Source organism: Pygocentrus nattereri, chromosome 2, assembly GCF_015220715.1.
Source record: "Pygocentrus nattereri isolate fPygNat1 chromosome 2, fPygNat1.pri, whole genome shotgun sequence".
Taxonomy (NCBI): Eukaryota; Metazoa; Chordata; class Actinopteri; order Characiformes; family Serrasalmidae; genus Pygocentrus; species Pygocentrus nattereri.
The window spans coordinates 25,030,144-25,045,607 of record NC_051212.1 but is presented as its reverse complement, the minus strand read 5'-3'; the positions used below and the strand labels follow the sequence as shown (position 1 = coordinate 25,045,607).

The following is a 15,464-nucleotide window of genomic DNA, read 5'->3' as shown; positions in this document are numbered from 1 at the left end:
AACCCCTTACATGGCCAGGGCCCACCAGCAGGCTCAAAAAGTTTTATCGCACACTTCTATAACCTAAGAATAGCTCAGCCAGTCTAACCCTAACGATTCCTCTGTTCCTCAGAAATTCTGCAGTGCCAAGTTGACCAACATCAATTTCACAACATATCCTTAGTAACTCCACAGAAGAGGGAAAACATGTTCTCAATGTTAATGTATGTTAATGTGAAGATGTATTATGGACCATTTCTATTGGTCCAATCATCATGAAATGTTCACCCCATTGTAGGGAAGCTGGCTTTGCCAACAGTACTGCTTTAGTGCTACATAAAAGAATCTACTAAAGTGCACAAACACTCCTCTGCTGATTGTTAAGAGTATTCAAAGCTTCTTAACAGCAGAATTTGTAACTGAATGTGTATGTCCATGTCCATGTGCAAGTGTGTGCATTTCATCATACACTCCCTACCCCCCAAAATACACCAAAGCAGGGTGACAGTTATGCCACAACAGACAGAGGTAAAGTGAAATAGGTCAAGTGAGAGACATAAGCCATGTCATGGCTTCTGCTTTTTCACAAGCTTCTATAAATGTTTCCACCAGTAAAGATTAAAGAACATATCATCTCATGGCTAAGCATGACATGAAATGCTCTGACCTACAACATAAAAGCATGTGGCTTATCACCCAGTGTGTGCCAGTGTGTGTGTACGTCACACGTGGGTGAACGATAGTGAGTTATGAATATGTAGAAGGAATGTGGTCATAATGAGTCATCAATGAATGCGTGCCAAAGAAGCCTCACAGTAATGGTTAGCATTCTTTGTCACCTGTTTTAGCTCCAATTGGCCAAGTTATCAAAAACATGTGGCAGCCAACAAAATCATCAAGGAAATGACTAGTATTATAATGAATGGATGCACAGTGATAACACAACCCTGACAGTATCAACAGATAGTTGCTTAAAAAGTGTTTTCACCCATATTTGATGTATATATTACACTCTCAAAGATCAAAACGTTTTGGTGACACTTGGCTGCTGGGCTAAAATGGCAGTATTTTATGCATTTCACTGCATGAGTAACCCAACAGAAACTTTTCCCCATTTTAAAAATGATTTAGGTATCAGCATCAGCAGATATGTACATGAAAAATACAGAACACTGGCATCACGCACAATTCATATTCTTGTATTGGTGCATGCCTAATTAAATAAATCTGGGAAACAATTTGGTAAAAAGGTTAAACTTTTTCAGCCCATACAACAGAAACTGCCTAAATTGATATGGAGCTACAGGTGGGCAATATGATGATAATTATCATCATTTCTGAGCATACATCAGATTTCACTGTAGGAACCCTAACCAACTGCATGTTTACAAACAAACATGATTACATAGGCAGTTCCTAAATAAGCGGAGTTTGTAAAATAGTAGTCAGTACTTTTAAATGTGGTAGTGTTGGTGCACTCTAAATACCATGAAATGTCTTGAAAATGTCTTAAAGTATCATGACATTCTATTTTTGCCATACTGCCCAACCTACCTGGAACAATATCTCAGTACATTAGCACACACCTAAGCGTATTGTTTTCTCCTCCTACAAAGTTACCATTTCATAGATAAGAGGTTTCGTTACAACAGCAATGATATTCACATTCACAGACAGAATGACCCCTCTCACCTGCCAACTATCCCCGTGGACATTAGAGCAGCACTGCTATTCAGCTCCACTCTGTGCAAATAAAGCAAGTGTGCCTACACACTAGCCTCCCATCATTACACATCACACAATTACTGCACTATTAGGACAGGCAGACAGACAGTAAACACTGGCTACCTGCAACTTCAACTCTCTTTGGAAGAACACTACTCTGGCTTCTAACTCTTAGTAGTTGCTGTCATAGCCAGCAATAACAGAAGCAGTGTAATATTATATTCACTATATATATATATAAAATTCTCACTCATAGCTCACTGAACAGATGGTGAGGCTCCACTGAAAACTGTCAATCCACATGACATTCGTTATTTGAGAGATTTTTTAAAGAATTTTAATTTGATACATAGACACATCTGGTACATAGACCTTGTTGTATATACTGTATTTTTCTGCTGGGAACAAAATTCCTTTTGGAATTTGGCATATTTCTTTTGACATCAAAACTAATGGAATAAAGTGAGAAATATAGACTCGAATCTGTCAATACAGAAAAAAAGTGTGCCTTTAACTTCCATTTAATTTTCAGCATGCTTTATTACCGCCTCCTGTTAAATCTGCTATTGTGGAGATAAGAAGTCGACAGTGAAGACATTCATGACAGGTAATTACATTGAAGTTACTGTAAATCAAACGTATAACAAAATGACAGTAATAAATCTTCAAAGGGTCCAAAGGGTTGGGGCAGTGTGGCCACAGCCTGTGGCCATTAGCTGATTCTGGATCAGTGTGGCCTTCCAGCTAATAAGGCTTTAGCTAACAACTTACTTAAATCTCACTGCAAGGACAGTTCAAGTTAAGCCAAAGGAAACATGACAAAGGCAGCTCAGGACAAAATCCCCAAATCAATCTGGACAATCTGTTCACTGAAGCACAATGACCCTTGACATCTGACCTCAGTTGTCGGCGACCCTCCTCTTGACCTTCTTAGTCTGGAGCCCTCCCTTGTTGTTATGCTTACAGGGCATGTTTTTTCCTAGTCGCGTACAGGCTAATAAGAATATAACCTTGAGAAAAGATAATCAAATCAAAATAGCACTGATTCCCAAAATCAAATTAAGGCGTGAGAGCTCCCAAGAGAAAAGCTGTGAAATATTAACGCCCACCAAAAAAACATTTTCAGGCGTATGCATTAAAGTTTAAGCCGCAAAGCTAACCTTGTACCAAGCAATGGATCTATTCAGTTATTCAGTGGGAAGCAGTGCATCTTGAGAGTAAAGAAAGTCAGCGGATTCTTGGAGCACATACTGTATGAATAAACCCTCACCCTCATGACAAACTCCACACAGAAAATTGCAGTGTTTGGCTCTTCATTTAACCCAGCAGGCAAAGCTCTGCTTACGTTAGCTGTGGCATTTCATGCCAAACAATCCATGAGTTCATTGTAAGAGGCACTGATTGAAATATGCTTTCTGCTGATGAATAAGTCTCCACCTCCTACAGTGAAGGAGTGATGCTGGTGGAGAATGCACAGGTCAAGACCCTGAGTGGGCTGAGGTGGAACTCCTCCTTTTTCATTGACTGGGAAAAACAGCCCATATTCTCCTTGCGAGACAGCAGACATTGTCTTTCATATATGGTCTGTAACAGACAAATGGATCTCACAATCATTTGGTGCTTTACAGAAACATATATTTGGATGTAAAGAAAATGCACAAGCTGTTTACAGAAATAAAGGTTTGATGTAGCCATGTGCATCATGCACATAACATCTGAAAAAGGTAAAAAGTGGAAGGATATAGAAGAAGGCCAGTGAGGAGGCCACACACCACAGCTCTTGTTCAACAAGCTCATATGCCTCCACAAAAATGAAGAAAGAGAGCCACGTCTAGTATAAAGATGTGGGGTGTGTGTGCTGCCTTTTTCAGAAGCATCAGAGCTGATCCTAACTAAGGACTCTCTGGAGATCAACCTGAAGATTCATTACCATGAATGGTGCCTAACATGGTCCTGCTGCAGAAATATATTCCGTTTGAATAATAATTCAGTTATAAAGAATTAAGATTAAGTGACCCTTATTAGTCCCACAACGGGGAAATTTCACCTCCGCATTTAACCCACCCGTGAAGTGAAACACCACATACACTCTAGTGAGCACACACACACAACTAGGGGCAGTGAGCACACTTGCCCGGAGTGGTGGGCAGCCCAATCTGCAGCGCCCGGGGAGCAGTTGGGGACAAATAAAGACAAATATTTAAATTACAAAATCATAACCGACCAAAAATTGTTTAAAATTTACAAATGATCAGTAAACTTATTGAATTAGAAGGGACAGCCCTAGAACAAATCTTTTACTAAATCTAGGCACTGCAGCAAAATTTCCTGAAGTTTCCTCAGGCTTTGAATAATTTCCCATCTCATCTTGGTAAAGTACTGCACAAAACATTGTGCTGGTCATGCCTCATAAGGTTGCTCCACTGTGGGTTTTGATGGCCATTGTGTTGCAGCTCCTAATCAGTGTCATGTGAGGGGTATTAGAAACACAGCTAGCCAAAAGCAACTGCATACTACACAAGGAGATCAGCGCAGTTCTGTTCCCACACACAAGTTGTGGCAAGCTCAGTGTGGTTAGGTAAAACTTGACGTTTCAACTATGGGACCACACACTGAAGGCATCATGAGCAAGTCTGCCACTGCAAAACTCATTATGACTGCATTAAGGGGCATTTGGTAGTCGTTATGGAGTCCTAGGTTTCACATGTGATCCTTTTTGATTTTCAGATCACAGTGAAGCAACATTAGGCAAGAGTGAAAAAGATTTTAATTGAAAAAAAGCACCACAGGCATTCTAGTTCCGTCCAAGGCTAGGCTTAATCTATGACCAAAGATGCCCCTAAATGTCTAATTATACATCTTTTATTAAATATTTAAGGTGTGTCCATTGCTGACATAGGTGTTACAGTGCACACAGGCAGACATATAATTGCAAAATGTAATAGAAATGCCAAGCCCAAAACCAAGTGACGGCTAGAGGGGCATAAAGCGCCCCCAGTATTGGGCTGTGGAGCAGCAGAACTGTGTTTCCTGAAGTGTAAGAACACCAAAACCTTGGAGTGGCATTGACAAACATCAGTTCCTAACTTCACTAATGCTCTGGAGTTGGAATACAATCAAATCCCCACATCAACATTTAGCGTAAAGCCTTCTCAGAAGAGTAGAGGCTGTTACTGCAGTAAAGAGGGGTTCACTCTCTATTAATACCCTTGACTTCAGATGCAATGTTGGATGAGCAGGTGTCTTATAGCCACAGTGTACCACTTTATCTTTAGATAAATTGCTCTACACACTTACTACATGAATCACGAAGACAGGTGTCAATCTCAGTGACTAAAAACTCCATCTGTTCTGCAAATTATTGAGGATTTGTGCAATTTATCAGATATAACACATCACAACACTACGCCCACAGTACCTTTACACCATGCATGCCTGGTCACATGGAGGATTTGGCCTCGGCCGTGACCATATGGCCACCACTAGGGATTTCTCCATTCAGCACTAAGCTTTAACAATAAAGACGCAAACCAGGATTGATGTCTGTCCTAACAGATAAACAATGAAACAGTCCCAAACCTCTTACACATCCTTTTTCCAGAACAGCAAGAGAGAATTAAGTGTGGCCAACAGGGCCGACCCCTGGGGGAGTTACACAAAGAGGGGATTGTCAGAATTTATGCTGTACACATCTTTATTACACAGAGGAGAACTTCTGAACTAACTGTAAGAGCTGAGTCCTTAAAAGCTTCCATATGAATAAAGTGCTGTAACTGCAAAAGACTAACAATATGAATGATGTTCAAAACTTTTCACTTGTTGCTTTTGGACTAGATAAGAAAATGAATGATTCCAGCTGGACTCATATAAACACGGTAGGTGATAAAATTCTGCTGTGCAGCAAATTCGGTTTATTATCTCCTCATTATAAGCTAAAAGCAAAAGAGTAACGGTCCTTTTTACTGCTGCTCCTCACACTCAACCACACAAAGCAAGACTGCTTTACTGCATATAATACTGTGTTATTAGTCTACAGTCCATGCTGTCTTATGAAAAACAGTTCAGATTCCTTGCAACTGCTCCAAGAAACACTTGTTCTCAGCCACGCAAAATGAGTTATTCTGTTATGCACCTGCAGCTTTACATTCCACTCACTGTAGGCTGGACAATGTAGTATGACCACAACATAACATTTGACACTTCCACTTTAAAACATCTCTCCACTTTCTGAAGCCCAAAGCGAGCAGCTGAAGCTGAGCACCTGCTTCCTGCCCAGAAACTCAATGTTTGCGTTTAAAAAGCGAGTCTCGCCACTTCACTGAGCTGCTCAGCCTCTAGTGACACTCCGGCGCCTGAACTGTTTTAGCTGGACTCACCTCCGTGGTTGATGGCCGCTGCCCGCGCGCAGAGGGCCGAGGAGAACAGCAGGAGTCCCGCCAGCAGCAGCAGCTCTGTGAGCGGCCTCATACCGCTCCGACCCGAGCAGCTCAGCCACATTACAGAAAAGTGGAGAAGCGTCCAGTTTCAGCTGCAGCTCATCGTGGTCAGTCCGCGTTTACCTGCAGCTCAGAGCCACCGCACCAACACGGCTTCAGGGAAATATAGAGAAGAAGCGTTTTCCAGAAAGAAAAAAGCAGCAATAGAGCTGATGAGTGAAAGGCTATTGTCCTCTTTCTCCCTCCGTCTACTTTGGAAGGTAAACACACCGGGCTGATGCACACAGAGCTGCTGGGTTTGGATTCGCCGCTGATTTCCTGCCGAACAAGGTGCGAAAGTAAACGAGCTCAGAAGCGGATAAAACCGTGTAACGTCCTCTGTTTTAAAAAGTCCAACTTGTCCGGAGTTGATCCCCGTTTGAGCGCAGATCCTCCGGTCCAGTCGCCGCACAAGCGCTTATGGTCCTCTATCAGGTCCGGCAGAAAGCCCACAGTATGTTCCTCAGCGCTTCTACAGCGGCTCAGCGCTCAGAATCGTCAACAGCTCAACAGTAGAGACGCAGCAGCAGCAGCGCTCATAGGAGCCGAGCAGAGACTACGAGAAGGGGACGTGTAGGCGGGGCCAGATCAGACCAAGCCACGCCCACCAGGAGCTTCAGGTAAGACGTATCACGTGACCTGCCCTTATTTTACATCATCGTCATTATTCACATTCACAGAAGTAAATTATCAATTCAACAAAAACAACAGTAGCCATGGTACCTATTATTACTATTATTATTACGACCGTGTTAGGTATTAGGCCTGTATGTGAGTTCCGTTATTATAACAGTAGTAGTAGCTGTAATAATAGTAGTAGTTATAATAATAGCAGTATTAACGTTTATATTATGTTATTATTATATGTTATTATATTATTATTACTACTGTAATAATAGCAGTAGTGCACTCTTAAAACATGTGTTAAAAACAGTATTCTGTCAAATAGACTCATCAGTGTGTTCAGTTGGAGACGACACATTTTGGGTTACTTTTAATACAGAATTTGGTAAATCAGAAACTATGAGACAAAAAGCGTTAAAATGGCTAATAAAAGGTAGTGTGTTGTTATTTACCATGTCACTTAGAGTGTAGTATTAGTAGTAGTAGACTATTTATTATTTATTATCATAATTATTGGTTGTTTTGTTGATGTTTTGTGGCTCCTATTTAACATTTCAGGGATTTAAAGCCCAGCAGTCAGTAGATTAGATGTTTTGAATGGAGGCTTCATAATACTCTACGGTGCTGCCACAGCGCTGCTGAAGGATTGTAAATGACGGACGAGGTGAGCTAAATGGAGAGTGCGCTGCTTTCCTCTCTCTCTCTCACACACACACACACACACACACACACACACACACAGCTCTATAACCCAGTGGCCATCTGGATGTGTGTAATACGAGAGAGAATGAACGGCCTCAGAGCAGCCTGGATCTTCAGGATTACCACACAGACACAGGGACAAAGGGCGGGTCTGCACAGCACTGAGAGAGAGGGAGGGGGGGGGGGGGGGGAGAGACACAGAGAGAGAGAGAGAGAGAGACACAGAGAGAGAGAGAGAGAGAGAGAGAGAGAGAGAGAGAGAGAGAGAGAGAGAGAGAGAGAGAGAGAGAGAGAGAGAGAGAGAGAGAGAGATGAATAAACCACACACAGAGCAGTTAGGAAATAAAAGTGGGTCAACAAACCTAACCCTCATTTACTGAGGAAAATAAAAACAGCCCCCTTATCACTAAATACAGATACTAAAATGAACACGCCACGTAAAGATCCAGCTTTATTGTTTAGATTTTACAACCAGGCGCCCTCTTCTGGACAGGTGAATACTGCAGCACTTTCACAGCTTCAGAAACTGGACATGCTCACATGTTGCAGCAGTGTGTGCTCTCCCCAAGCCAGGTCCTTTGGTTTTACTCTTTCCTCTCTCATCAAACTGTAGAAAACAACACTGTTTACAACACTACACAGTAAAGGGTATCAGTCTGAAATTCACCCAATGTTTATTTATGACTAGTTGGACTTTTGGTAACATCACAGGTGTTTATTCAATGTATTACCTTTAAAATAAGAGACTCTTCGAGGACTATTTGGCAAAGGGAACAGTTATATACAGAACCATGGCAAATCAAAAAATCATTTGAATGCTTCAAAGGTTCTTAAAGGCTGTCATCTATGATAGAGAATTTGTTGCACATGGTTCTTTAGAGGTTCAGTATTCACTATATCTCCAAAAGTTTAGTCCTGCTTATTCAAAGTTTCATCTGAAGTGAAGGGTATTAATAGGGAGCTTGTCCATCTGTACTGCAATTAAAGCCTCTACACTTCTGGGAAAGCGTTATACTAGATGTTGGAACATTGCTGTGAGGATTTGATTGCATTTGGCCACAAGAGCATTAGTGAAGTCAGGGACTGATGTTGGATTTTTAGTTCTGGATCAGAAACACCATTTAAACCCATCCTAAAGGATGTTGATGGTGCTCCATCATTCCAAAGAATGCAGAATGCTTTATGAGAGATTTTTGCTTGGCATTGGGCACAGTGACTTTAGGATTAAGAACGGCTGCTTCAGATCGTTCCATTCTATCATCGATGCTTTTCAATGAGATTTTACAAAGCGTGAATACAAAATTAAACGTTGATGTCAGTAATGGGAGCACCTTAAAGTAGCTTAATTCACTCATTCGAAAGGGGTGTCTATTGTCAAGAGTATAGATGACAACAATAGGATTTTGCTGTGTAAATAGTCCCTTCAAGCCAAGAGACAAAAGACAGCACGTATTGTCAACAATGATTAAATAGCAGCTTCCCCACTAATAACTGTTTAGTATTAGTGTCCAGCAGCAAAACCTAAGACCTCTTACCTTATGAGAAAAAAAAACAAGCTCATCTCTGATCAGCTATTGCGCACGTCTCTTTTAATTTCCCTCACATGCATCATCATGTGAGGGAAGTTAAAAGTGCACACATTTACAGCGACACCAATCAGTGAGAGCAGGCTAAAAGAGACTTAAAAGGATTGTCACACAATTTATCTGGTGGGGTGCATTATTATTCTCCTCCTGATCTGAGCAAGCTGCACAACATGAGGTCTGAACCCTGTAAGAGAGGTCCCGCTATCCGCTGTGCATGAACAAAAGAACAGAGAGGGTTTACACAGAGAGCCCTGCACTGGACAGTGAGTGGGGCACCACTGATATCTTAATGGGAGAGGGAGTGTGTGCGTGCATTTCCATTTCTATCAGCTTATTGAAACCTGGTTAGACTGCCGCTCATATTCACAGTCAGTGACCTTCACAAGGCCTAGCGTGATGTTTTTTTTTTCCCTCAGAAAAATGGACCCACCCATTTTAAATTTAAACGTGATTGGCTGACTCCACTTTCAGCTGCTTATTATATAAGTGAGTAATCCAATACATTAAGCCTTCAGTTCAGCTCCTGAAGGCTTAACCAATGGGAAAGCGCACTTGGCTGTATCAGCCTAGATGCCATGTTAAAAACAATTTTTCCAGAATTTAACCCTTTTGTTTCTAACTAAAAGTGTACTATTCCCTCTGAGTTTAAATATAACAATTATGATGATTGTATTAAATAAAAAAGAACTAAAAATTACAAATATGTATTTTTTATTTCACAGAAATAATGCAGAGAAGGCCTAGAAGGCCATATGATGAGCAGTGACACAAAAGTCAAGGAAGAGAGGGTTTTATGGATTCATAGGTCTGAAAGAATGAACAGTAATATGACTTGGTGATGGTCAGTGAGTGAAAAGAAAAGGGGATGGAAAAGGTTAGTTAACCAAGCTTTTTGCAAATATTTCTTGAAGAATGGACCAAGTGAAACGCTCCATTATCCACCCACCAAGGTTAAGAACATATTTTGCCTTTTAAAGTTACAATTTTGGAGATTTTTTAAGACAATGACAATATCTGTCTGAATGCAAACCACAGGATTAACACTGAGGTAAATTAACAGGAATGTGTGAATATTTGTGAATGAAAATGAAAAAGAGACCAACACACTAAAAAAAAGAAGCAAACTGTTGATGGTAATTGCAACTGCATTCTGTGTCGAGGTATAGTCTGTATATGCTGACTCTATTCAAGTTTATTATACAGAAATGCCATTTTTGTGAAGAAAGAAAGAGGGGCCACCACCAAGTGTAGGGGGCATACACTGTATCAACATTGTGTGTGTGTTCTTGTCATGCCAGTCCTCATCAGTCTCACTCTTGGCGAGGTGACCTTGAAGCAGTCATTCCCCAGCTGTAGAGGAATGCTATCAAAATTGGATTAAATGTTTATCTGGAGCATGTACTAGCCAGCAGCTGAATGTGAAGTATTTATGTGTGTGTGTGTGTGTGTGTGTGTGTGCTTTGTCTACATCTAGTTGAAGACCTTCCAAAACCTACAGAAGATAATGAGCACCCAGTGCCTCTACATATAAACATGTATGAGACTGTACATTATATATTACAACAAAGCATCTGCTCTATTCCTCTAGGAGGTAAACATGTGAAAGTACATCTTTATCTCAAAACATATTTAATGTTTAATATTCTTATTTAATATTGCATTTAAATAGATACAGTGGCCTGTGTTCATGAAGCTCCTCAGAGTAGGAGTTTAGGATCTTAATTACACTGAAAGCTTCGCAAACACAGATTTCATGGAATTACACTGAACTGTCTTATTTTTCAGCAAAATGTTACTTTTATTTATCAGTCACCCTTTGTTTTCTCCTTTTGCATTTTAATTAAATGCATTGTTCTGATCACTCTGTATTTTGTTCCTTGCCAAATTGTCTTTTGTTTCTACAATTTTGTACACTTTACATAGAACCAACCAAAGAGTGCACTGTGACAACAGTAGAACCCGTTTGCAGCTATCTTTAAAAGAATAGTATACAATGGGTTCTCCGTAATAGAGAAAATCCACTTAACCATGCAAAGAACCACTTAAGCATTCAAGCGTTCAGGGTTCTATATCACCACCACATTTACCAAAGAAACTTGCTTCTTTTGTTTTAAATCACTCTTACCACTCAGTAAAGCACTCTAATTATGTTGGATTAAAAACGTTTGACATCCATGCTATTAACATAAAATCTGTTATTACAATTATGATAGTTATGTGTCCACAACAGCCAGTCCCCAGAGGCTTATGGATAAGACCGTTATCAAACAGCTTCCACAATCTTCACATACCTCTACACCAACACCCTTTGGCTCAATACGCATCCAGGGAAAGCCTGTTGGACGGACAGGAGCAGTATTGGGGGTCATAATGTCATTAATGTCTTTCAGTCTCCACCCAATTTGTAACTCACTCCAGGCTATTGTGCCAGCAGGATACGGGTGGGGTGATACCATCTCTAAGACCCTCTGAGCTTATGTCTCTCGCCCATTTCTCCAAATTGGTTATCTGGTTAGTAGCCCCGAGCTGACGGACTTGTCAGGGTGGATTTTTTTTTATACCCACACTGATACCACAGTGCTGTGACGGGGGGATGGTGGGACTGTAATATACACCTCTCTCTCCATCCCCCCATCCTTCAGCAAGAAAGAAATGAGGGCTGATCTTTAAGTGGGGGAGAATGGTACTGAGATTCAGTGGTACATGCGTGGGCTGCACATGAAAGAGAAAAGGAGGTGAACGTGTGAATAAATAAATATGTGTACATTGACTGCTCTTATCTTTGAGTGTGTGTGTGTGTGTATGCGTCGTCATGTATAGATTCAGAACGCTTTCACTCGCTATTATGTTAACATATATAGGAATTTATCACATTCAGTACAGTTTATATCTATACATAAACCAGTAAATTCTATAATAAAACAAAACACACAGCATTATCATAGAGGTAGAGCCATAATTGATTGTACTCTTCATAAAATGAGTAAAAAAGTCATTAAAATATTGTTGCAGTTAATTAGCTCCATCTCAAACTGAAAATATAAGATAGAAATCTGATCTTTAAGTTTAGTATAAAAAACACATCAATATTTTAACAAAATCATGCGTCACAGTTATCACCACCCTTGCTTTTAGTACTTTGTGCAAACTCCATTAGCAAACATAACACGTCTTCTCTTATAATGCTCGATGTGTGGGATACAGAGCAAGAAATCTGAGACCACTCCTCAATACTCAATCTCTCCAGATATGGTCCTACATCCTCTTTTGCACTCTCCTCTTCAGCTCATCCCATAGGTTTCCAGTGGGGTTTAAGTCATAGGACTGTAGTGGCCATGTCAAAAGCTCAACTGTGAGGTTAATGAACCATTTTATGTACTTTTGGACAAATGCTTAGGTCACTGTCTTTCTGGAAGATTCAACTACAACCCAGTTTTAGCCTTTTGGCAAATGCAGTCAGGGTTTCAAATTCTCCTGGTACTTCATATTCATGATGTCATGTCTCTTAACAATGTTCCCAGAGTCTTTGGAGAAAAAACCAGTATGGCTCCACCATACTTAACAGTGGGGAAGAGGTTCTTTTCACTATAACCATCCTTCTTTGTAAACCTTAAGTGTTGCCAAAACCTTTTTTGTCTCATCTGATCACTGAATCTGGTTCCAATCAAAGTTCCAGTAGTGTTTGACAAACTCCAGGTGCTTATGTTTGTGGTTAGATGAAAGTAAAAGCTTTTTTCTGGCACACCGTCCAAACGGTTTGTTGGCATAGAGTGGGCTAATTGTAGTTTTTGAGACTCTGTGATCCCAAAATACCATCTTTTGCAAATCTTCAGCCAAGACCTTTTGAGAAAGTTTTGCTTTCTAACCATCCTCTAACCACTGCGGGGTAAAATAAACATGCACCTTCTTTTAGGTTGGACCACTACAGCTCCAGTTCTTTTAACCTATAAATTATTGTCCTTACAGTGAAAACAATCATTTTGACAAGCTCTTTGAACTTTTATCTCATTTCATTTGTGTATTGTAAGAAAATTTGGTCTCTGTGTCTCCTCTTATTTACATTACAATAAAACAGGAAATTCAACATGGTAACAACAGATAAAGGAAAAATATGTTCAATGCTGATGTATGTTAATGTAATAAAATTATATTTTTCCTAAGTAATTTTAGGCCATTTCTATTTATCCATGTAAAATGAAATGTTTATATAATGAGAGCAGCTGGCCTTGCTAGCATGAAGCACACTCACCATTTTTTTGCCACTCCAGTTATGGGAAGTGAGATAGTCAGCTATCATCAATAAAGTAAGGAAGTAAGCCTGTGTGAACGGTTATGCTTTACAATGAAAATTGGGAAAGTGTCTCACTGTGACAGGCTAATTTGATTCCTTCAGCTGGGCTGCTCAGTGAGCTCCATTACAAAATAGGGAATCTGATGGTAAGATGGGTTATCTATCAAAAACCTGTCAGCTATAATTGCTGGTGATGTCTTAGTTAACATTAACATTGTTAAAGTTAACATTGTGCACTGAGAAAAAAAAGGAAGCATAGATTTTCATTTTCTCATGAAAGAATAAAATACATTACATCAACACAGAACACAATCAGTTTACTCACGCAGATTCAGTTATGTGCAGAGAGAAACAATGCACTACTTTTTTGCATAATTATAAAGTAGCACTATTTTTATTTATTTATTCCAAGCAGTGTGCCACCGCTACAAAATCTCTGGGTCTAACCTGCCCACCCCATTCTGAACTGCCTATTATTAGTGCTGGCAAACCACCACATAAACCATCCAATTAAACACAATCACAAACAAGTCTGTTGATAATTTATTGTTTAAAATGCTAGTAAACAAAGTACTCAATCAAGAGATCAAGGACCCTCAGTTATCCACACATGCACATGAAAACACACGCTCTTTTGCGAACAACAGAAATTCCAAAGCATTCATGAGGCAATATGATGTTAAACCAATACCTTGGTTTAATAGCACAGCTCTGCAGAGACATACATGAGACCTGTTTAATGAATAACATAAGCAATCTCCATTCATTCAATTACACAGACGAACCTCCCACTTCAACTGATTAGCTTACTGTTAACAGGCACGTTATTCAGTTATTTGTTTTATAACAGGATGTCAGAAAGTGGAAATACATCACATATGTATTATGTATATACAGTATATGTTTGCATGGGTATACATATACATGCATACATACATATATATATATACACACATATATTAGCTATTTGTAATCATCATCATCATCATCATCGTTAACCGCTTAGTCCAGATAGTCAGTTATTTGTAATAATAATAAAAATAAAAATAAATTCCATATCCAGAGAAGGAGACTTGAGTCGGCAACTCAAACTAGAGTCATGTGCTGACGTACACTGACCTACCTGAGACCCCACTGCACACTTTTTATTAAATGATTTCCAAATGTCAATCATTTGGCAGAGATTTGGTCAAATGTATTCAGTTCTCGATACTTCACGAAAAAAGACAAAGGTGAATGATTTCTGAGAATTAGCCAACTCTTAGCCAAATTTCAGTGGTTTATGCAAAAATAGCCTCTATGGGCTTATTAAAATCACATACTTTTTCATTTTTCACTTCACATTTTCACTTTATTGATGTCATTGCTTTGGTTCTAGTAGCCAATAGAAATGAAAAAAGCAGTATATCCTTATTTTCAACCAGCATAATCCTGCAGAATATCCTGCAACAGACAGCAGAGGGAAGAATGTAGCTTCTACAGCCCCAATAGGCCCATGTCAACCTTCTCATGTTACCTTGTTTCCATTTATAAAATCATAAGTGTGGTAAGCTGTACCCCGGAGATGTGTAAATAATCCCTACAGATTCCATAGATGTGCAGTACATACAGCAGTCAAAAATGGATCCACCGTGCATAAAATACAAAAACATTTGTTGCATGCTGTGCAAAATGTAAATAAAAACAGAATGCAATGATGTGCAGATTGTTTGAACCATATATTTACTTTTTCTGAATTGATGCCAGCAACACGTTTCAAAAAAGTTGGGACAGAGTAAAAATAAATAAATAAATAAATAAAACACATGGTGAAAATTTACACAAGAGCATCCCAGAGAGTCTGAGTAGTTAAGATGTGGAGAGGTCAACCATTCTGCAAAAGACTGCACGGGCAAATAGTGCAACAATTTAACAATAACATTTCTCAACATAAAATAGCAAAGAACTAACATCATTAAAAGATTCATTGAATCTGGACAAGGGACACAAGGCCAAAAACCAATACTGAATGGCTGTGATCTTCAGGCTCTCAGATAGCACTGCATTAAAAACAGACATATCTGTGGTGGAAATCACTGCAGG

The 15,464-nt window shown here is 39.7% G+C and overlaps 1 protein-coding gene and 1 long non-coding RNA gene across 4 annotated transcripts in view; one reads left to right on the top strand and one right to left on the bottom strand.

Moving 5' to 3' along the window:
- The window catches only part of sema4f (sema domain, immunoglobulin domain (Ig), transmembrane domain (TM) and short cytoplasmic domain, (semaphorin) 4F), an 82,358-nt gene extending 75,662 nt beyond the window's left edge, over nt 1–6,696 (bottom strand). The window contains exon 1 of one of the 2 annotated variants that reach the window (XM_017699672.2): nt 6,081–6,696. In XM_017699672.2, coding sequence (XP_017555161.1) covers nt 6,081–6,201 — 121 coding nt within the window. In that variant the 5' untranslated portion in view covers nt 6,202–6,696. The remainder of the gene's footprint in view (nt 1–6,080) is intronic. The other variant, XM_017699671.2, reaches the window with a different exon arrangement.
- The window catches only part of LOC108428584, a 29,103-nt gene continuing 20,301 nt past the window's right edge, over nt 6,663–15,464 (top strand). The window contains exons 1-3 of one of the 2 annotated variants that reach the window (XR_001857941.2): nt 6,663–6,799; nt 7,362–7,467; nt 10,566–10,651. This is a non-coding gene — a long non-coding RNA (uncharacterized LOC108428584). Of the gene's footprint in view, nt 6,800–7,361; nt 7,468–10,565; nt 10,652–15,464 lie in introns of those variants that run through there. The other variant, XR_005129086.1, reaches the window with a different exon arrangement.